This window comes from Malurus melanocephalus, unplaced genomic scaffold (assembly GCF_030028575.1).
Source record: "Malurus melanocephalus ecotype Western Australia unplaced genomic scaffold, MMel_1.1 scaffold_160, whole genome shotgun sequence".
Lineage (NCBI taxonomy): Eukaryota > Metazoa > Chordata > Aves > Passeriformes > Maluridae > Malurus > Malurus melanocephalus.
In genome coordinates this window covers 799,613-823,091 of record NW_026623392.1, presented here as the reverse complement: position 1 = coordinate 823,091, position 23,479 = coordinate 799,613, and the positions used below count along the sequence as shown (strand labels likewise).

The following is a 23,479-nucleotide window of genomic DNA, read 5'->3' as shown; positions in this document are numbered from 1 at the left end:
CTGAATCAGCAAATCAGTAGAGCCCACACTAGGAAACATGCTTTGTCATCTGTCCTGACTGCTGCATTTTACCTTAAGGAAAAGTCTTGTCAGACTAGAGAATGAAATCATATGTGGTGAATTGTTACAGCAACTGGTCTAGGTGGATAGGCTGTTAACAAGGAAAAGAGGACTCTGGTCTAAGGACAGACAAAGATCTGGAGTTCAGCTTTGAGAAGTGATGAGGGAAGTATAGATGATTTAATCTTTGATTTATCTTCCTTTGACCAGCTACCTCTTTTAAACTTTTTTCCTTGAAACTTCTACTTTTTAAGCAATTTTTTGGACAAAAATAAAAGCTACCGGCAAAAACATACATTACAATTGATTAATAAAGTAATATCCAGGATGCAAAGTACAAAAGAAGGCTAGTCAGATGACTTTTACTTGTGATAAACCTAATGGTGAAATTTTATAACAATTTTTAATTACTTTATGCAAGTCCCGCTTAGCCTTGAAGGCCTTCCTGTCACTGTGCTGTTACAGTCAGAATGTGTCACATCAATTAATGTCAAGCAATTACCATTTTCAACAGTAATTTGAAGAATTTGTCTGAGCTACTGATGCACTTTTTTCCTAGTTGATCTTTACATATTTTGAGACTACCTATTCCTGCATATTATAAGGTCATTTTCCTGGATTCTTTTAACAATTATTAGTTGTACAATAGCTATTGTAGCTCCCAACAGATTCTGAGTTCTAAATATAGTCAAGTTCTAGGTTTGTTAGCCTGTAGTAATTTCCTGTTCTGCCTTGTTTCATTCTTCCCAGTTTACACTTTACCATTTCTGGCACTTCATTCTTGATTAGGTGTTTCCATTATTTTTAATTGTAGGGGAGGGCTAACTCCTGAATTCCTGGTAATTTTATTCACTTCTGTTCCAGATGCCAAGCAATCTGTAAATCTGATTTATTAATTAATTTATTTATTTAGAAATCAGCACCCAATATTCATAGCTCATTTGGTCTTCCTCCAACTATCTGACATTTCCATGGTTTTAAACATGGAAAGACATCTGACAGACACCAAGTTTGCTTGCCTATTTTTGTACATGCTTGGTAGTATGTCATTAACAACTCCAAGATGAAGTGACTGACAGATCTACTTCACTCAGTCCCTTGGCCCAAAACCTCTTATTTTATTTAAACAAAAAAAAATTTAATTCCTGAAACTTATTGACCTTGTTTTTAAGGACTAAACTTTATCTTAATAATCTCTACAGTTATAAGCCTTTTTTCAAATCCACTACATGTGCTACTGATGGTATTGACCTGTTGGCTTTTCATCACTTAAGTAAATTTGTTAGATCCTTTTCCAGCTTACTTATTCTACAGTGGAAATGAACAATTCTGTGAAAGATGCCAGGATGTCATTAGTTCATCTTTATCCAACTATCAAAATGAAAATCTTCCACCAAACCTCTGCATTCCTGTACTCTGCACCTTGAAGAGAACAACAGCAATATGCAGCTCCTGACCTTTCTTGTTTTTACTGTTTTCGCAAACTGTTTACTGTTTTTTGTCCTGTTAAATCTATCAATGTAAACTACATAAATACTTCTGCACAGCATGAGATGTAAAGATAGAATAATTGGCTGACTTAGATAGCATTTTCTTTTCCGCAAAATTATTATGGCAAGGTATTTTCTTGTCATCTTGAAGGAGACTATACTTATATTCAAGTGTAAAGATATGGAGATGAAAGTTAACAAATAAGCTTGATAATTGCTCAAGACTTTTCAAGGGAATACTTGTAACAACTCAACCTCTGTATGAAACAAGAAAGTTCTACCACAGTTCAAACAAGAGCTTCTTGTCTTAGATAATGCAAAATAGTGCTAAGAAGCCTCTGTACATACTCCTCTATTCTCGCTTTTATGTATTTTATACATTTACATTCTTAAAGCTTTCCTGACTTTCTCAAACTTTCTGTTCTACTTTATATTATTGATGGATCAGATTTTTGTGAGTAAAAACCAGAGAGCTAATGATAACTAGTGTCCTTCATAGCTTAGACTATTCTCCAGTGGATAAAATAAAACCCTAGCACATATTTAAGACCTATTTGAAAAAAATCTAAAGCTCAGTAAACCAATTTCACCTTAAGAAAATATTGTACTTTTGTTGCATGACAAAGTAGAAAGAAATACAGTGAAGAAAATACAAACAGAAGGAGCAGCTCTTCCTGCTAAGCATTTGTCATTAAGGATTACAGATACCCACACCACATAACCAGTAAGTAACCCAGCCCAGATCCTCAAAGACCTGAGCTGCATTTTCAGTCATCACGTTCCACCTATCACAAAAATATTTCTATTACCAAGGCGAAACAGTGCTCTGCAAAAACTGAAAGGATAGCCTTTTCTTGCAAGTAGAAATGCTACCAAAATACCCAAAGAATGGAAATTAGAACCTTTGGAAGGCAGAGCTCTCCTACTTTAATTAACATGTAATATTTATCCTCTCCCTTTCAAATCCAATTTTGCCTCTAGAATTTCGCAAAAGAAGTTCATTTCCTTGAGTACAAAAAGGCTTCCTTATCCCTTACAGCAGTCAGAATGAAATGAGAATCATATTATAAATAAAAAATAACAAAAGCATAGCAAGTTGATGAATCAAGAACCTCTGAAATTCTATCACAGATTTAGCTGAAGGCAAAGCACAAGAAAATTATATTGTCTGCCTTCCACAGCCAGAACTTATGAGCCAGAGAGAATTATATTTTCTGTTTTAGGTCTAGGCTCTCAAATTTTCCAAATCTACAGAAGGTACAGAAAGAGAACACATGTACACAAAAAACAAATGCCAAGAATATCACATTTTATTAAGTAGATGAGTAAGTAAGAATAAAGGAGAACATTTWAAAAAAGAAAATTTGCAAAGGTCTTGAGAAAAAAGATGTAGCACTTTTGTGGGTGTTTTAAATTATCTTAAAATGAAAAGTGATGAGAAAAGAAAAACAATAAAATCTTACATCATTCGTATTGACATGCCAGGCCATGTCACCATAAGATACCAGCTGACCATTCACGTAACAGCGTATTTCACTGTTTCTCCACCGATTGTAGATGTGCACAATGCTTATCATGTACCACTGCAAAGACATGGAAAATCAGTACACAGGGGCAGCTTTTGTGCTATAAAACAGAAAGTTAATGAATGGCATAAAAATAAGTGACCAGTCTCATAAACTTACACAGGCAGATGAATTGTTGCAAACACGTAAAATTAAAATTCAAGTCCAGTCAATASAAATGTGCTTAAATGTAATAATGTACCTACCTGCATTCCTTTATGGGATTATAGGCAAAAATGCATACATACAATTTAATTTCAACAGTGCAACTTAATTTCAACAATATTCTACAAAACAAAATGCAACTGAATTTTGATGGGAAATCCAGAGCTGTGTTCTTACCTCAAAAAATTCATACCACACACTTCTGCATCACAGCTGGCTATCAGAAATTATTAAATAAATACAAAAAAATCACAATACCAAATGTTGCAGTCCAGTTTAAGATGTCATTCTGATTGCTTGCTTTCATATTTTATCTCTATTCTTTACCATTCCACCAATTTTTGGAAAACATATTAAATATGCAATAAATAATCAAACAGAGAAGGCACCACAATTAAATGCTTCCATGTACAAATATGGTGACATTTCCCATAACTTGTTTAAGAGGAATTGTTATGTCCATGACAAGTAAGTTCAAGAAAACTCTGGAGTCTTCTTGCTTGGAAATATTCGAAACATAACTGGACAAAATCCAAGAAAACCTGATTTAGGTGTCCCTTTTTCAAACAGGAGAGACCAGATGGTCTCAACRCATCTCCTTCCAATCTTATTGACTCTGTGAAAATTTCAGTTTATCTTAAAAATACCCTTTTGTATTCTAATAATTTGGAATAATAATTGACATTTTCATCATCATTTCTTTCTTGGTATCTTTTTCAATTATTATATTTTGATTTCCATGTTCAGATAAGTCCCTTTTTTCAAGGTAGAGAAGTTCTGCAATCTTTGGGGCTTGCTGACTCTCTTCCTGAGCTGGGATAAGTAGATAAGAACCTACTAATATAAAATTCTGTGTCGCTGTATCAGAGAAAATAAAAGCAAGTATTTTCATATGTTGATTTTGAAATTAGACAAAGCACTGAATTAAAAACAAAAAAATAGCATGCAGCAAAATACATTTTGACAATAAGCATTATGGTAGTCATCAAATTGATCTGTATTCTGTTACATGTTTATAATATCTATAGATATGAAAATACACATTTTTACATATCTGTTTCCAGGTATTAAAAAATAGTTTTTCATTTTTCCCTCCTTAAAGCCTACAGCTAACAGAAGATAGAAATATGCTGTTAATCATACAACAGTACTTCAGAGTATCTCATTTCTTGTGTTTCCAAGCAAACAGATGTATTGGGCAATACTGGATTAAAGAAGTACTGCCCTAGCTTTGGCTGCTGAAGTCACGTATGGGTTTTTTTTGCCCAAGGAACCACATAAAAAGTAACTTTTGTAAATCACTGTCAACCTCAAAAAAAAMCCAAAAAAAGAAACTAACCTAACTCAAAACTCACAAAGCAAATTTTATTTCCCAGCTCAATGTCTAGACGTGTAACTGCTAATCAGAAACTAAGTGCAAAACACATGACTAGAGCTTTCCTTACATCAATATTTCTTTTCCAAAAGCTCCACACAATCTAAGTAAGTCTCTCAGAAAATTATTTCCATGTTCTCATTCCTTTAATGGCTAATTTATCAATAACCTCCACCAATTGATGTTGATTTAAAGTATTTTCATCCCAACAGCAGGCATTCTTTTTGATTGGTACTGGTACTATTCAAAGCTGTGCCTTTTCTGTATTAATTCATATTGCCAGGTATGACACTTTTGTAGCAGAAATCAGCTGACAACCCCTAAACCCCAGGTTTTAGCTATTTATCTTCTGCATGCAATTTTTTTCATAAAGGGCTTTAAAACCATTTCTGAAAACGTAACCATCKGGAAAGCTGTCTCTCTGTGTAGGTAAAGCTTAATAGGTAATTCCTTCATTTGGAAAGAAATAGTTCATTACTTTTGTTGAAACACAGTCCACAGAGCATACAAGGAACTAAAATGAGCAATGTTATCTTGGGAGAGCTTTGGTATTCACATTAAACTTTTGGAAAATTATATAAACTCCTTTTTATAATCTTTTTTCTCCCCATGTTAACCTCCATACATGTACATACACAAACATGGCGTGTGCACAAAGCCTCTCCCAGCTCGCTATTGTAACTAATCCAGTAAAATACTGCTTTGTGTCCTCCTACCCTTGAATTAACAAAATTTGCATCTTAAATGGCAATTTCTTTTTAGCTAGGAAAGTATTCAAGTATTAAAAAAATTGTTTACTCTTTTGTCTCATATTTGCCACTATCAGTCAAGACAAAATGAGTAATGTAGGTTTTCAAAGTTAATTCCTAAATARAGAATGACAAATTCACCAAGTCCATGATGCATTCTTAGCAATAGGAAAACAAAAGTCCTTCTGAGTTTTCTGCTTGCTCACTTGATTCAAATCCTTCTATCACTGTACTTTAACGAATATAGTTCTCTTACCACATAATAACATAAWTTTTTTAAGGCTTTCAGCTGAGTATAATGCCTAAAAGTCTTCAGGAATGTACACAGTGTGTTTCAACTGGCTCACAAACCTTACCCTGTGCAMAGTGAGAATCTTTAAAATAATTCCGTGGAAGAAGGGGACAAAAATTCTAGTCCAGCAGCACATTGCTTTGTCCCAGATATGTTTATCTGTGTGTTTTCTAATCCTTCCTTTACATTTTCCAGGCTTCTAGCCCAGTTTCAGGCCCAAGAAATCAAGCATGGTAATATCTAATTCTAAATATTGGAAAATCCATTTTCTATTATTTTCCACCCACAATTTCTTTGGGAAAAAAAAATAAAATTATATACCCTAATTGAAAGTTTGGCAAATTTTGCATTCAAATTTCTTTGAACTTGGGATTGCCTACTCTAAGTTCCTGGAAATTAATTACTATCTCTTATATAGATTCCTATATCTCTTCTATTGATATTTAAATTTGAGACACTTACACTTCCTCTGACTCATCCCCATTGACTCGTCTTGTTGCAAACAATAAATTATTAATTTATTAATAATTAAATAATTTAGCTCTTTTGCTTTGTTAATATATTCTTCAAGTGTTCCTGTTAAGCCTCAGTCATCTAATTGACCCTATGGACTGGAAGAAAAAATGACTCATCTAAGAATTTTGCATACAAATTGTACTTTTTTAAGTACTTTGCATTTTGACGCAACTTCAAATTCTTGAACAATTTCATTTTACTTAAAGTTGTCTGTACTTTGCTATTCATGTTTGCTCAGGTACATTATAAGGAACTTTTAAACACCATTGGATTATTTGACTAATGGTGTATTTGCTGTCAGTCTTTTGTATCACTGCATTTAGGAAATTTCTCTAGCACTAGCAAACATTTGKTTAAGAAGGAAGGGTAGATTTTTCCAGTTCCTTTGAAACTAAAAATCACAAATCCTGCATATCCCAGCATATTCCGCATTTTTCACAAGTTCAAGCAAGAGTCTATGTCTGAACTCTCTGAAAGTTTCCAAAATGAAAAAAAAAAATCAATCTAAATGTGTGTGTTATTGAAAAGTTTTAACTCCTTTACCAGTAAGACACAACTCAGTTTATTAGCAAAGTAAGTTTCTCCACCTTAATATGCTTTCTGATCTTCTCCAGTTCACCACAGATGCTATAACCATCCTCATCATGTGGCTAACAATTAAATTAAATAGTATGGTTTTCTCCTACTGAGCTGCTGATTTTCAGAGCACATAAACTCTGTTATATATTGAACTTATTTCCCTGATTAGGCTGTCTTTAATACAAAGCACCGCATTATGGGCAAGGCTGCCATAACTCTGACTACTAATGGTCAAGTCCACAAAGCTTTTGATACTTCTATTATGTCAATAACCTCATTTAAAATAAGTCATTCCAGCTTCTTTTTTTTTTTTTAGGATATATAGAGGCAAGCATACATATATGTTTCATAACCGATTAGTATCTATGTCTCATTTATATGAATGTTCTTTGCTGATGTTGTACAGGCTTTTTATTGTTTTAAATTTCTGTGCCATTCTGAGGACATGGCTTTCAGCACTTTACTACTACACAACAAACCAAACCAAGTTGTATCATCTCACATACAATTTTTCTTAAATTTTTAGTTCAAAAAATCTTTTTTTCCTTAATATTTAAAGTCAGTAATACAATTTTCATTCACCATCATCCTGCAGTTTCCTTTCCCACATTATTTTCTCAAAAATTCACAAAGACTGTGCCTCTGCTGCAACAAGACCTTCTTTAGGTAGYACTAAAAGACACTCCACTATGCATTTTTTATACTGCTGAAGCCTGTAAAGCTTAGTCACCAGCCGCTAAGTCACTAAGTAATTTTCCTACTACATAGCACAGCACAGAGAGATGAGGCATCACAGAATAAGTATTTCCAGGATGTGGAACTTATTTCTGTCTGTGCTACAGTTAGCAAATGTGTACAGGATTAGAAACACACACACAAAAAAGACAGTTTGCTCTTGACTACACTACTTTCCTATTACACTTTTACAAGGATTGATGCTGAGGCTGATACTCAAGGGAGCAAAAAGCACCGGGAGTTACTCACACAAAAATTTCAATTTGGAGTCCCAAAAAAACAGTGGATAGATAACACTGCCAAAGCTAGTTTAGCTCTCTTGAGATGTCAGGCTATTATACTACACCCACATTTCCTATTTGGGGATACGATACCAAATTTCTCCATATATTTTTATAAATGCTTGCTTTTACAGTATTATAAAAATGCACCAATTGAAACCTAAAGTAACCACTTGGGACAACTTAAAGTTATAAATTAAGATTATATTGTTCATTTATCATCATAAAGTTATAAATTAATATTATTATGATGTGAATGTTGTCATATGACATAGTTAACAGCAGGAAGATCTTCACATGGCTGTAGCAACACTCTGTTCTGCCTACAAAAAGCTTTTGAATAGGTGACTTGAATACATATTATAGTGATTCACCAAAATTTTTTTTAGAAAACCAAAACACATTATTCAGAATTTTATTGAGGATGACGTTTCTGACAAAATCTCTTGCTGAAATGTCTGAAAGCAAATGGCTATGGAATGCTACATCTGATGGCAAAAATTCCAGTTCCCAAGTTAGCATCTGGACAGTTACCTGCTTTGTAAATAAGTATACATTTTTGGAATACATATCTGCACAGGCAAAGCTTGCACAGTGAAACCAATATCATATMTAAATAACATGAGGAAAATCAATTTACATGTTAAACAGGAAAAATTTTGACTTGTTAGGGCTAGGAATTTTATTTGACAGGTTTTATTTCCTCTATTATGCGTTATGYACTTTAACACATACATATGTTTACATAAGTTAATGATGGAAAAATATATATATTAAACCACTTGAAAATATATTCTAGAATATTTATTTGCAATACTTTCCAAATCTGACATATGATCCAAAGTGAAAGCATGAACTTTGGGATATGTAAAACTAACATGGGAGTTAAGTTTTTATATACTTCAGCAGATCAGCTGATTTTGATTTGAAACCGGTATTCATCTAATGAGATACACAGGTACTAGTATTTCAGAATTTGCTATGTTGTGAAGAACAGCAAAAACTAAAATTTTCCAGATATGGCCTGAAGAAAACTAATCATTCATATTATAAATTGCCAAAAGTGTACCTTGCTGAAATAGGAAAGATTATTTCCTCATCAACAAGTAAAGGTTAGCTAGATCCCAAAAGCTGATCATAAATAACAAACTACAAAAGTTACCAATTACATCTGTTCCTAGATTCAGATGTGCTACTTTAAAAGAAAATTGAACCATCATCAAAAYACTTTTCTGGCTACAAAATTGAATATAATGTGCCAAACAGAATTGATTCAYTCCAACAGACTCAGTAGGTATGTGTTTATAAGGCTTTGTGCAAATCTGAGTGATATGCTAGAAAAACACCTTACTTTGTTTTAAAAAAACCCCAAGTGACCTCAAAGTTACATGACAAAATTAGAATAGGTGATTTTGAACAACAAATACACACCAAGAGAAGCAGTGGAACATTAAGATGATGTGTGAACAATGGCATTCCCTCCACAAGAGATTGGTTCTCAAAAAAAAAAAAAAAAAATCTAAGCACTGAAATTTAATATACAAATTCTAATCCCATCAGAAAAAAAAAAATGAGCTTCACAGCCAAATATACAAAGAGTGATATCAAGCACAAACACATAATATTTGCTTTACAGAAAAGTCAATGCTTCAATAAGCAACTAACTGCAACACTGAATGCCACAAAATCATGTTCCCCTAGGACTACTAGGCATAGAGTAGAAATAATCACTAAGATGATCTAGAGGTGTAATCAAGATTTACTATGAAAAATGAGAAACCCCAAAACAGCACTGACACAGGATAAAGTTCAGAGCCTTACATCATACAGCATCAGATAATGAAACTCTAGCATTGACAGCAAAATTTTTCAAATCATTGACAACAAAGTTACCAGATACAGAATTTTCAGAAATAGGATGATGTTATTTAAATAATAAAATTATCATTTTACAAATATCCAAATTCTTCTCCATCTGAAGCTMATCAATTTTGAAAACCAAGCTGAATTTATAGAAGTATTACCCTGCAAATTATTACATTTTTCTTGGATTGATTTTGAACTGTAACTTTGCATGACCATTGGAGCAGTTAATTCTAAGCAAGAAATTATTTTTAACACTATGGCACTGAAGGGATTTTAGCCCTTCTCCCAGAAGCATGTCATCACATTTTGAATGTTATTCTTTACTGTAAATACCACTTTTCTCACCTTGCGTGGCTGAAAGTCATACTTCACACAGTGCTGGAAACCTTTGCCTTTTGACTTCAATGATGTGACTATTAAACAGTTGCCAACAAAATGAGCAGAATACCCAACACCTTTGCTAGTGCGGAAACTGAAAAGAAAGAATTAAGAATGAAACTGGGAAAAGGGGAATTATTGTATAATATAAAGGTCCAAATATTTCATTAAATTGCCACAGGAAAGAAAATAAATTCACACTTGGAATGGTGAAACTAATTTTCTTTCAACACGCATTTTGGAGAGCTACTCACATTTAGCACTTAATTGATTCCAGACTACATTTTAAAAATCAGTACTTTTTCTTTTGTTTCCTAAGATCCAAGACAGTAAATTTATATCTCTCAAATTTTTACCCCAGTTTCTTAATTAATCATCATTTAAAATAACACATGTGATTAAAGTTTTGAAGAAATATCCATTACAGAATGAATGCAAGATGCCTTGCAATTTTGGGGGGTTCAGAGAACAATGCAGCTGGTATGACATGTGAATTTTTGATTCAAGATAATTATTATGCACAAGAATTATTTTTCAAGGTTTATGAATTAACTATGCTAATGATCTATGACATTTTAATCATCTAAGTTGTGGATTTATTGTCATTTGTCAAATGGATAAAGGACTGCAATTTTAAGAAAGTAAGTTTAACAACGATTTCCAAACTTTCTTGTGACAAATATAATAAAGATAGATAACGCTGAAAGCTCATACATTTCTCCAATTATATTTGAAATCAAAAACATTTTAAAGAGCAATTCTGGACTTCTAAAAATAAACACTTTGCAAAGGTAACTGGCGAAAGTTCATGAATGACATTCACAGAACAATTCAGAAAGGGCAAGTCCACATTTATAGCTATGCTACTTAATCACTTCTGAAAAGCTAAGTACAATGAAGAGCAGTTTGCTATCAATAATATGAAGTACACTTTATGGGGCTTCTAGATTTTCCTTTAATAAATAACCAACAACTGAAATGCAAGGTCTAGATGGTGAATTTCATCTAAGAATTCTGAAACRAAGCTTTGCAAATATAAGATAAAAGGCACCACTAATTTTGAGCATTTGTACAAAGTCCTTTAGCCCACTAAGTTACATTTTCTCGTTCTCTTAATATAGATAATTTATAAAATAATTTTATGTTATTGCAATATTAATGCTTTATTTTTTTTTGTTGCAATGCTTTTATCAAATACTTTTACAATTTTTTTCTAGGATTATTAAGAGGTCAAAGGTACATGCAAACACTAAGTTCAAACTCCATCATCCTTAACAGCTGCTGAAATTCTGTATTTTTAGTCTACTGTACTACACATATAAAATCTTGATTTTAAAATGGAAAAATGTGCATATTTATGGACCTAATTCCATCTTCAGAAACTTAGAGTTAAGTCTGTATGTGTGCATTATTTAAGAAGAGAATCAGATATTCCTCTTTGCTCACTGTCAAAAAAGTCGTTAAGAAATCATGACCTCATAGAAAAAAAAAGCTCTTCACAAGGTAGGTGGTGTGATTAGACCCTTAGGTGGTCAAGGCTTAGACATTCTTTTCCTATGGGGGAACTATTAAAGGAGGTAAAAAAGAGACATTCAAATTCTCAAATTCTAGAAAGCCACTTCTGCTTTAATGAACTAGAAGAATACTTCAAATAATTTTGGAAAACAGAGTAAACAGAACAGGAATAATAACATCTGTAGATCATTTTTCTACACCTTAATGCAGAAGTTCCTATTTCCAGTCTTGAAGAATACATAGTACACATCTTTTTTTTTCCCAAATTCAGGCTGTGTCTTCCTCATTCATTCATCTGCTTCTCTACATTGTACACAATTCTCTTTCCCTTCAAGCTTTTGTGCTGAAAAGGAGCATTTTTCCCTGCCACTGCCTTAAGTAAGAGCTTCCACAGGACTCTCTTTGCAAAAAAAAAAAAAAAAAAAAAAAAGAGCCTTCTGGCCTTCTTTAATAAATGTAAAATGTCCTCTCTAATTATACCTAAGACACAACGTAAGAATGAAGATAAAAAAATTTCATACTGCCCATTACCACTGACCTCAGCAGTGAAGACACTTTATAACACTTTGATTCCCTTTTTGAAGACTATTTTTAACCTGGACCATGCCAATGATCTGGCTTCCACAATGACCTCATAGACAGATATACACCTCAACAAAAGGAGCAGTGAAAAGCCTCGGGGAGGAATATGACTCATRTACCTATACAATCTCGATTACCCATATACACAACCTGCATGACCATGGCACTGAATTTTGTACAATAAAATGAAGGTTAAAAAACTTAAAACACAGCTCTTACAATAGGAACAACTGAATGTGTTGCGAGCTAGTTTGAGACTTTGATTTATCCCCTTAGGGCCTTATACCATTCAAAGATTTTTTCAGCAGGTAACTGCATCTCTCATGATGACAAATTGGTTTCTCAGAAAGCTAAGTCATCTCCACAGTCTAAAATGGTTTTGTTTAACAGAATCTCATTCTGAAGRATATTAAAAAATACACAGATTCACTATATTCTTACATATGATTTTGTATATTTTGATTGCAGATGTCAAATACAATCTTTTATTTTAAATTACCCACAACAAATCATTGTAAATAGRATCACATTTTTACCTGATATAATATTATTACCATTGTGTAAATGCATCCTACTCCTTTGAACAGGAACTAGAAAGCATTTTGAAATTAAAATGTCTCTTGAAGAAATAATCTACATCTTTCTGGATACTGGGCTGATTTCATCACCATCATGGTTAAATCAGACTATTTCTGGAATTTTAAACACTGAATAGTCCTTACATGTGTAACTTCCTGGAGTTCAGTACATGAACATAAGATACCAATGAAATAATGAAAAAATTGCTTATTTCTTAGCAGGGCTCTTTGTCTTGAAATAGAATGAATGACTTTATAAACATGAAACTCAGCCAAGATTTTCCTTTTTTCCCTCCAAATTAATTAGAATTCTAACACAACAGTAGTTAAGAAACTGAGCACTCAAATATGTTCTGTTTACCTCAACATTAGACTRTATAATATTAATCTTCACATTTTATTTTTTGCCAAAGGTAACGTAGGGTAGGACTGGTCTCTAGGATACTGCAAAGAAATTSTCTTACCAATTATCTACATGTGCAGAACTTGCCAGATCCAAAGATGAAATGCACAGAGACAACAAGAGCAGCACTGACAACAGCCATATGGTTTTATGAGCCTTAGATTACCTCTCTTAGTGGCTGGAACACAATTTTACTACAGTTCGTTCATATAACCTTTACAATTATGTTTCATTTCAGCCAGTTTCTTAAAGTAGCGACTGAATGTTATTACACTTCAATAGCAAGAGAGTGTTCTTCTATCCACAGGTGGAACTCTTTAGGGATTTCTGTTTCTTTGGTTCAGGATTTTATGAGCAGTTTAACATGTGATCACATAGTACTGATATTGAGAAAATATTAATTCATTCTTGCCTGAAAGATGCGGATGAAATTTGCTTTCTGCTAACTTTGAAATTACACTGTGTGCTTTTGCAGSTGTTCTGCATTATCTCTGTTATCATAAGCCCTAGAGAAGGACTGAAAATACAAGACAGCTTGATATTGGGTTGGGTTTTCTTTTTTACCCTGTCTCTACATTTGTAAAACTAAAATGTGGAATGCACTTTCAGAAGTTTTAGCCATTCTTCCATTAAATGCTTGTGGAACCACTTGGATGTTTTATGGACAAAACCCAGCAATTATGACAATCCAGCCTTAGTTCACTTCTAATTCTTTTGCAGAACCTGATACATAATCTGAAAGAAAGCATCTCTTAAAAATTAACAAAATAAAGCACAAAAAACCCCACTAAAAATCAGTCTTAGCATCTGGATTGATAATTTCTAATTCTAGGCCTTACTTAATATAAATGTCACCCATTCTTTTTTTTTTTTTTTTTTTTTTTTTTTTTTTTTTTTTAAGCAGGAACAAATGATTTAGAGGATGGAGACCTCCCATTTGAGTGTGCTTAAGGTTAACCCTAAATATCTAAATTTGCAATGTCTTTATAAAAAAGATTCTACACATTATTTTTAAATAAATATTTCCAACAATCTATTAAACTATTATTATTATTATTATTACTTTAACATGTCTTATAATTGTGATAGTTAAAAGGACTACCATACTGTGTATCTAAAAGTATGAATTCTCCTGTTTTGCAGTCTACCCACTGGATCTCAGATTTAAAAAAATAATTCATTATAAAATATGTTTTCCAGGGGACAGTTCACTTCCAAGTGTTTTCTGAATTTTATTGTTTTCTGAATGTTTACCAATTTTTCCCATGGTCTCTTAAAGAAGTAGTAATTCTTAACTGTAAATGGCATCCCAGTAATGCTTTTGCCAAGATTTCAGGAAAGGATCATATCACCTTTATYATCTTTGTTTGATCAGACTATCATTTAAAAGATCACATTAGCTCTTTCAGCTAATGCAATGAAAATGCATTTTATGGTCAGTTGGCAGCCTATAACAACCCTTAACATCCCGCTGTAATTCCCACTTTCTAACACACAACTACTCATTCTGTAAGCACAGCATCCATCATCCACTGCTAGGTATATGACACTGGTGGGCTTATACTAAAATTTTTGCCACGGAATTTTGAATCTCACCCTTTGAATTTGACTGCTCTGCCTTGTTATTTATTGTTCATGCAAATGTCAGACTTCTACATTTCTTGCAGCTTTGTCACACTCAGTTTATAATTGGTAAGATAGCTACAATACTGCTCCAATACACAATTGTTAATAGACTGTCAGCAGCTGCCCAACATCATCCTCAGAGATAATTAAAGTAATTTTTTCAGAAAAATCAAATTGGCTTACAGTTCTTGAAGTAGGGTTTAGCATTTACCTAATTACAGAACAGTGGCAATTTCCCCTCACATCTGGCAAATGTGAAAGCATTTCTTTGCTTCCCTTCTCCAGTTTTAAGAATCAGTTTTCACAACATGGTTGAACTGATGCGGCTGCTGTCTCATACCACAATCACACTATACTCACTAAAAGCCTAGAGTTATTTATATGACCATTTTTTATGTAGTTAAAATGAAAAAATATTACACTACCAAAAAGCAAATGGAAAGAAAATAAATGTTTGGTTTGGTACCTTTCTCTTGGTGATGGTTGTGTGTGACACAAACTTTTCATGTATGAAATCTGTGTAAAGTTTAGATGGATATTTTTCCTTTTTTGAATTACTAATTAGAGCTTGGTTTAATCTGCTGTAAAAAAATGATAAGAATTTGCATTGTTCCTGTCACTAGGGGGGGTCTGCAGGCCTACATCTTAGGCCCTGTATTCTTCAACATTTTCATAAATGTCTTGGATGCAGGACTKGAAGGGATAAAAGCAAGTTTGCAGGTGGTACAAAACTGGGAGGAGTTGCTGACTTCCTTGAAGGCAGGAAGGCCCTGCAGAGAGACTCTGACAGATTAGAGGGCTGAGCAATTACCAACCATATCAGGTTCAACAAGGGAAAGTGGCAGATTCYGTGCCTGGGATGGACCTATAGACAGACTGGGGAATGAGATGCTGGAGACCAGTGCTGTGGAAATGGGCCTGGGGGTCCTGGTTGATGTTAAGTTGGACATGATCCAGCAGTGCCCTGGTGGCCAGGAGGGCCAACCCTGTCCTAGGGGGCACCAGGCACAGCATCACAGCCGGGCAAGGGAGGGGATTGTCCTGCTCTGCTCTGACCTGGGGTAGCCTCACCTTGTGTCCTGTGTGCAGCTTTGGGTGCCACAGTATAMGAAAGGCATTAAACTATGGAGAGTGTCCATGGGAGGGCCTGAGGATGGTGAGGGGCCTTGAGGGGAAGCTGTATGAGGAGTAGCTGAGGTCACTTGGTTGGCGGCCTGGAGACTGACAGGAGAGCTCACTGCAGTTACAACTTCCTTGTGAGCAGAYGCAGAGGGGCAGTTTGGTCTGAGGTGGTTGGGTACTGAAACACACTCCTCAGGGAAGTGCCCACAGCACCAAGCCTGACAGAGATCAAGAAAAGTTTGGACAGTGCTCTCAGGAACATGGTGTGACTCTTGTGGCCTCTGCAGGGCCAGCAGTGGGACTGGATAATCCAGATGGGTCCCTTCCAACTGAGCATATTCTGTGATTTCCTCTGAGACTGGTATATTCAGTTTCTTTTATGTGCATTACATTCATATATAATTTTCATATTTTGGGGAAGCAGATGACCAGTAGGCCATTTTTAAATTCGTAGATCAACTCTCTTCTACCTTCAGTTAACGTGTAAACATTGTGCCCTTCAAGTTTTACAGATTTATGTTGTAGTGCTGACATCAGCTGAGAATCTTTACCACAAAACAGGAAATATGACAACCTTCTCAGTTTAAAGCTCTAAGAAATAATATATTTTAACATTCCTAAAGAAACCACCACACTAGGTTTTATGGTTTATTACAAGGAACATGTCTTGAATCCATGGATTTATGAATTGCAAAGCAAAAAGGACAGATGGCTTTCTAAGTGTTTGTATACAATGAGCAGCCACTAAAATCTGCAGGTATTTGGCAGGGGCAGAGGGAAAGCATGTCAGGGACTAAAAACAATGGGAAAGATTAACTCTTGTTAGGAAGCCAGAACAAACCATAACTGCAGCATTATAAGCAACTTACCAATAGAGATAGGGTTTATCCTTATCTACATTGATATTGTTTAACGGATCCATACGAAACCAGGTGTTAAGAGTAAACCCATTTTGATAAGGCCACTTAGCAATAGGAGGCAATGCAATTGCCTGGAAGGAGGGGAAAAAAAAACAAAAATTAGTTTTTTGACAAATGTTGTTTAAATTAGTGTCTTTCTAAAATCCTGTCTCATTTTAGATCTGTAGATCTGCAGATCTGCTTTAACTTTCAAATATCAAATGTAGAAAAAAAACCTTCAAATTGTGCTTTTGAATAAATGCATTACTTTTCTATCTATTTGAAAATACTTTAATTTTTAACTATGTACATTCTACCAACAGAGGACTCAAAATTAAATTTGTGAATGGGCAGTATTAACAGAATAAAACCAGAAAAATTACTTCTACAGAAATTAAACTATAAATTCAGCTTTTAATAACTTTTAGTCTCATCAATACGTTAAAATCAAATTAATCAATAGATCGTAAAATAGAGATTCATTGTTAAAACTAAAACTAAACATTTCAAGGAACACCTTTGGAAAATGGCTCCTGCCTCCCAAGAGGCAGTTTCCTGCCTAAAACAGAAGAGCTGCTTGATGACAAATGGGAACAACACCTGGGAGTAGTACTACCACCACCACAAGGTGTCCTCCAAATGCAGTGACTACCATGCCACCTATACAGACTGGTGGAGATGTAATGCAGTATTGGGAAAAGCCCTTCAGCTGGGAAAATGAAGCAGCTCTCAGTAGCATATCCATATGCTGGTTCAGTAGACTCTTGGCTCCTTCATAATGCCACTGAAGGCTTGGATATACAAGGAGCATGCACCTAACTTTGAACAGGGTCAAACTGATATCTATCAAGCTAGTTAAAAGTTAAGCTGTTTCTCTGTCTGATGTCAACACTGCATCACACCTGAAAATTGGAACTCAGTGGTAGTGAACTAGGTCCTATCCCCTCTTTTTATTCTAATGGAGCGATTTGTTTTCTGGGTCATTTTAAAATTATCTGCCCTTGGTCCACTTCATAGGATGTAACCTCTCCAGAACTTCWTAGCATAATACAACAATCACAAATAAAGGAGTGTAAGTTTGAAACTTGTATTTCTTGGTTTACAGCTCTGCAGTCCATCACGAGTGCTGTGTGAAACAAGATCCTAGAAGGACTCAAACAAGGGAAAAAGGCTGTGCATTTCAATCACGAACTTTATACTTCTGTAATTGATGCAGATCTTTGGACAGGAAGGAATATTTTAGATTCTTTCCCTGCAAAACCTTTTTTGAATGTCTGATACAAAATTAAATTTAAGAAAGAAATTTCATCAGGGTTTGCCTCTGAAGCCCAAAAATGTCAAAGCAGTGTGTATCACTGTACATATTCATATTCTGCAACAGCTGTCTCGCTGCTGCATGTACTTGTAAGAGAGGTTAACTGTGGTTTTAATTTAGTAGGAGAAAATGAAACTTTCCCTTTCAAAACTTAGTAATTAACTCTTTACACAATCCACACTATTCACTTTGCTGACACATCTGTTTATAAGGTTGTATATCAAACAAAACCAAAGAAGTAATCTAGCAAAAAATAACCCAGGCATAAAAGAAAATTATCAGTGCCATTGATGAATGAAATGCAAGTAGGGCAGCCTTCATGCAATGGCATGAGAAAACAGGAATCTCAGTATTATTTTCTGTTAGAAAATTCCAAGTTCTACCTCATCATACACTATTCCATAACACAATGGAACTGTACCGCAGATCTCTATTTCTCAATATTAACCATTTKTGTTTACACTCTCAATAATCTATAAATTTGTATACAATACTTGAATTTATTTGTAGGGGTTCTTTTGAAAATACATGCAGTGAATGGAAGAGAGAATACCCACTTGGGAAAGTTTGGAAAGGAATACAATTTCACCATTGTAAGTTATCTCAAAAAGTCAGAAAAAGACAGCACTTAAATCACTGCCCTGATGGAAAGAAAACAGCTGGTGCAATTCAGCCGAAATGAAAACTTTGTAATAAAATTTAGGACAAAGCAGTCTGTGTAAACTGTGATGATACGGACTAGCTCATTGTTTGGTTTCCCCCAACTCTCTCCTTTATATAATACTGATTACATTATTCTAATAAAATAACACGGTTCTTTGGAATTTTCAGCTTTCCCTTTTACAGTAATTTCCCCAGACTAAAATCTGCTGCTTGACATTTCATCCTCACAAGTGCAACTTGTCAACAACACAGCTACATTGGAAGTCAGTGGAAGACAATGTATACACTACTCAAAGATGCATTTCCCCTCTCATTGCCCTTTCAAGAATTTCTGAAACCAAAGAAAGGGAAATTCAAATTGGGAGCTATTTGTTCCTGAAATTGTAGTATTTTATATGAAAACTTACTGCAGCACTACAGCCAGGGAAGTTGAAAAAGGTATCAGGCCCATGTCTCTGTGGCATCTGATTAAGGACTGATAATAATTTAACTGCATGTCTTGGCTGTGAAAAAAAGAAAATTGCACAAAAGTCAATACAACCATTTTTTGTACTCTCCAGGCTACAATGGAAAGTTGACAGTTTTCAAACAGAGCAAATTAACTTTAAAATAGTTAGGAAAAATACTTAAACATATGTTCAGTCAACATAAGAAAACAAACTAATTCAAGTTTATATGTCCCAGGAGACAGTTTATGTTAACTTCAGGCTCTAATGGAATGACACTTAATGCTTTATCTGATCACAGCTTACCCAGATTCCATTTTCGCCTCGAAGCATGCTGAACAAAAGCTTCAACTCTTTGACAGTGATGCTGTAGCTGGCAAGAACCCCCAACATATCAACTAGGAGATCTTCAAAGGAAAATAAAGTTATTCTGAACTCTGAATTTCATTGTTTTGACACAAAAAAAGGCTGAAAAAAATAATACCTTTAAAAGTAAACGTATTCACAAATTCTAAAAATCAAACTTACTTGTCTTAAATATTTTACAAAGGATTTTATGTTCTCACTGTTTTAACTTTTTTGGAAAGCAAAGGTTTTATGTGCAGTTTTAAATTTTGCATCACACTTTGAAAAAAAGTATTACATTTATGGAACATTAATCATTCCAATTTCACAACATGTACCACACATTATAAACTTCTTGTTCCTGCTGTATACTTTTGGTATAAGAGTTCCTTTTTTTCCTCTGAAGTTGGTATTTTTCAAAAAATTTTGACCAAAAAGATGCTTGACATTGACCTAAGCCCAGCATATTGTGCTGTGATTTGTATCATTGCCACATTTTTGATACAGTGGTAATGTCTCTGATCTTTACTGGAATGAAAGGCCAGGGGAAAAAAAGAAAACCAACACCTCCCTCTGGCACCCGCAAAAAACCCCAAACCAACAAAAACCCCACAAAACCAATCAAACAAAAACACAGCAATCAAAACAATAGCAAAACAAGAAAAACAAGCCATAAAGAAGAAAAAAAACCAAATTCACAGAGAGAAAATAATTAAAGAGCACAATAAAAAGAAGTGATCAAAATTGCTAAAAAACTTACAGAACAGAGCTTGCATGACAACATCTCAAAACCAATAAACTTTTACAATAAGAACATTAAACAAGGGTCTTCTTTTCAGAGAGTATCAGGTTTAAAGCTACTGGTAGTGCTTGCATTTTTATTTAAAACCTCAGAATTTAATTTTAAGAATTTTTTTAACTTTTGGGATGCTGGACCTTTTCTTATACTCCACACTTCTTTTTGGAATTAAATGTACTAATTAGAATTACTACTTCCTCTAGCAGGAGGAAAAACAACTTGCTYATCTTCACAGATGAGTCATAAGAATTTAATTCAAAGATGAAGCAGCGAAGTACAGAGTTTTCAAAACAAAACAGCTATGACACAACAGAATCAGCATTAACAAATTTTTCCAATCTGTTCAACAATTACTGAATTCCCTTGCCTCCCTCCTCCCTTCCTGCTAAAACTTGTAGAAGACATAACTTTTTGCATATAAGCTTGTGTCTTATTTGTAGGACTGCATGTTCTCCTTGTTTCTTGGTGAAAGGATGACTCTTACAGGTGCTGGCAAAAAGTAGTCTTCAGGAGAAATAATTCTTTCCAAAGACATTTCACATTCATATTTTGGTTTAAAACAAATTTTCTCTTTGCCAATCCATATATATCTGGTTTTGAGCAAAAGCATTAGTATCTAGTTAGCTTTTTTCCACTATGAAACTAGCTTCTGATCCTTAGCAAGCAAAAGGCACGTGTGAAGAATGAAATATCATTTAATTTACAGAAGACATATTAAACTGTTTGGTGAGTGAAACTGARTATCAGGAAAGGCAAAAGAAAAGCACTGCAACTTAGCAGACAATTTCACCATAAATTCTGAATAAAGTCCTAATCTTCAAGTATGTATTTTTTCCCCCTCTCATTTCTTTCATCTTCCCTTTAAAAATAGTTCCACACACATTTGTGACAGAATTAGGCAAAACTAAATACAGCTAAGAAAATGAAATGTCTTGTCTTTCATGGTGGTGAATCTGACTCAGCTCCTCTAATACCTGTCCCCCTCACTGTAGTCACCAGCCTGCAATGTGAAGCTGGCCGTTATTTGCACATCTTGTACATGATCAGACACTGGGAACAGTCATACACTGAACACTTAGAAAATGAAATAAGCACAAATGAATATTAATCTTTGGCTGAGAATTCCCATTTCCTAATTTTTTGTTTCCCCTTGTTTCAGATCAAGGTACTGCAAATTTTGCTTCCTTTACAGAGAAAAAGTGTTGTGYGGAAGCAAAGCTGTCTAGTGAAAATCAGATAATTAAAAATATCTTCTAAGACAGATGACAAAAGTGCAAATTAGTACAGTCAAACACAGGAATGATTGGCATTTTCTAAAAATCACTGAAYGTGTGGTGCTTTCTTTCATTGTTATAGCCCTGTAATACCTTATGGCACAGAAAAATTCTTATTTCTACTGAATATGTGGATAACCTACAGGTATTAGAAATACAAATTTATAAGTAACGAATTAAACATTGGGGGAGAGAAACAAATGTAAGCTCCCTAATTATGTAACTCTGGGTAAAATAATGACCTGGAAGAYTGAAACCCCGTAGGTAGCARGTAAAGATAAAACAAACAACATCTGTGGAAGCTTAGGTACTTAAGGCTATTTAAAGGTATTTCTGTAAACTCCACTAAAGAAGGTTTGTTTCTTGTTTCAGTATAAAAAAAGACTTAAAAAGAACAATTACATAACTTTATTCACACTTATTAGAAATCTCATAAAAGAGTCAGTCTCATCTGCTTTGTAAATCCTAATAATCCACTCATCCATAAATGGACAAAGGTCAGAAGGCATACTACAATTGGATTTTTTGAATGTCTACTCCTTTTTAAAAAAAAAAAAAAAAACAAACAATACAATTATGTATATAACTGGAATCCATTATCTCATTTCATAAACAAGATTGTATAAAATAAGTCCAGAAGGAGAAAACTGGCAGTTTCTCATTTTTAATACATTTCTAATTTCTATTAATGGCACCTTCTGAATACTTCCATACTAAACAGTTTTCATATGATCTATAAATTAACCAGCAACCTTGAAGGAATGCTTAATTCAGTCATTTAATATGAAAATACAATGGTGACATTGCCTGCCTGTCTTTCAAGCAACAGTGCACATATATTACAATGAAGGATCTAGCATTAATTTTAGAAGACTTTTTAAACAGCATTCATAAGAAAACTTCAGGAAACTACCTTCATGTTTCCTTAATCTTTTAACAATCCATGGCCATGAAACTGTGATTTTTAACTCTTGTGGGTGATGAAAATTAATTTGTATAGGTTGTAAATATAGAATGTGCAGTTTTTCCTATGAAATGAGTTGAAAGAGAAAAGCTTGATAACATTCCATTAATGATGGAGCAGTCAAAACCCAATATTGTTYCTTGAAAACTAGGAACTTTTTCAGTGCTTAAAAATTCAGTCCCAGCAATTTTAGAGCAATTACCTACAGCTTCACAACAGAACTGAGGAGAAAAAAATGTGACTTGAGTCATATCTACTCTTTATGGGTTCAGGCTACTTTCTCATCCACCGTTCAAACTTCTCAGAAAGRACTACAGACACATTATTCTAAAGAGTCTCTCAGAGCACATGATCTGCTTCRCTACTCATCACCTGGAAACAGAGAACTGTAGAAAGTGAATACCCCAAAGAAAACACTATGCAGGTGTTAAAAAAAAACAACAAAAAAGCACCAATCATCTATGAAAATACTTTCTCCCTATTGATAARATGTCTGATCATCCCCGATACAAGTATAGCAGATTATCACAGTATAAAAATTACTTTTGACAGTGATTTTTCTAGAAAGCAAATTTAACCCGATTGGATTGTCATTGAGACTTTCAAAGTCATTAAGCTTTCATTCTTCACCACAGAATCTGTAAAATTGCATGAAGTGAGATATTTAAAATACTCAGAACCTCATGACTCTGAAAGCCTTCATCTAAACAGACAGAAAATTTCTTCTCATTGCAAAAGTTTGGGTACATGTTTATTTGCTGCTGTCTTTCACAAAATCAGAGAAGAGTGGCTTCAGACTTAGACTGGTCCTGAAAGTGTGCTGCCAGAACATAATAGACATTATGCCTGTCTTGTCTATTTAACCCTATCTAGGTCTAATCAAAGTGTTTCACAAAG

At 34.2% G+C, this 23,479-nt stretch overlaps 1 protein-coding gene across 1 annotated transcript in view; it reads right to left on the bottom strand.

The window, feature by feature from the left end:
• LOC130576884 (neurobeachin) overlaps window positions 1-23,479 on the bottom strand; it is a 205,026-nt gene that overhangs the window by 92,486 nt on the left and 89,061 nt on the right. Inside the window, exons 3-7 of the mRNA XM_057371857.1 lie at window positions 19,507-19,607; window positions 19,162-19,257; window positions 16,747-16,868; window positions 10,019-10,145; window positions 3,014-3,133 (exon numbers count right to left, since the gene is read on the bottom strand). Coding sequence (XP_057227840.1) covers window positions 3,014-3,133; window positions 10,019-10,145; window positions 16,747-16,868; window positions 19,162-19,257; window positions 19,507-19,607 — 566 coding nt within the window. The remainder of the gene's footprint in view (window positions 1-3,013; window positions 3,134-10,018; window positions 10,146-16,746; window positions 16,869-19,161; window positions 19,258-19,506; window positions 19,608-23,479) is intronic.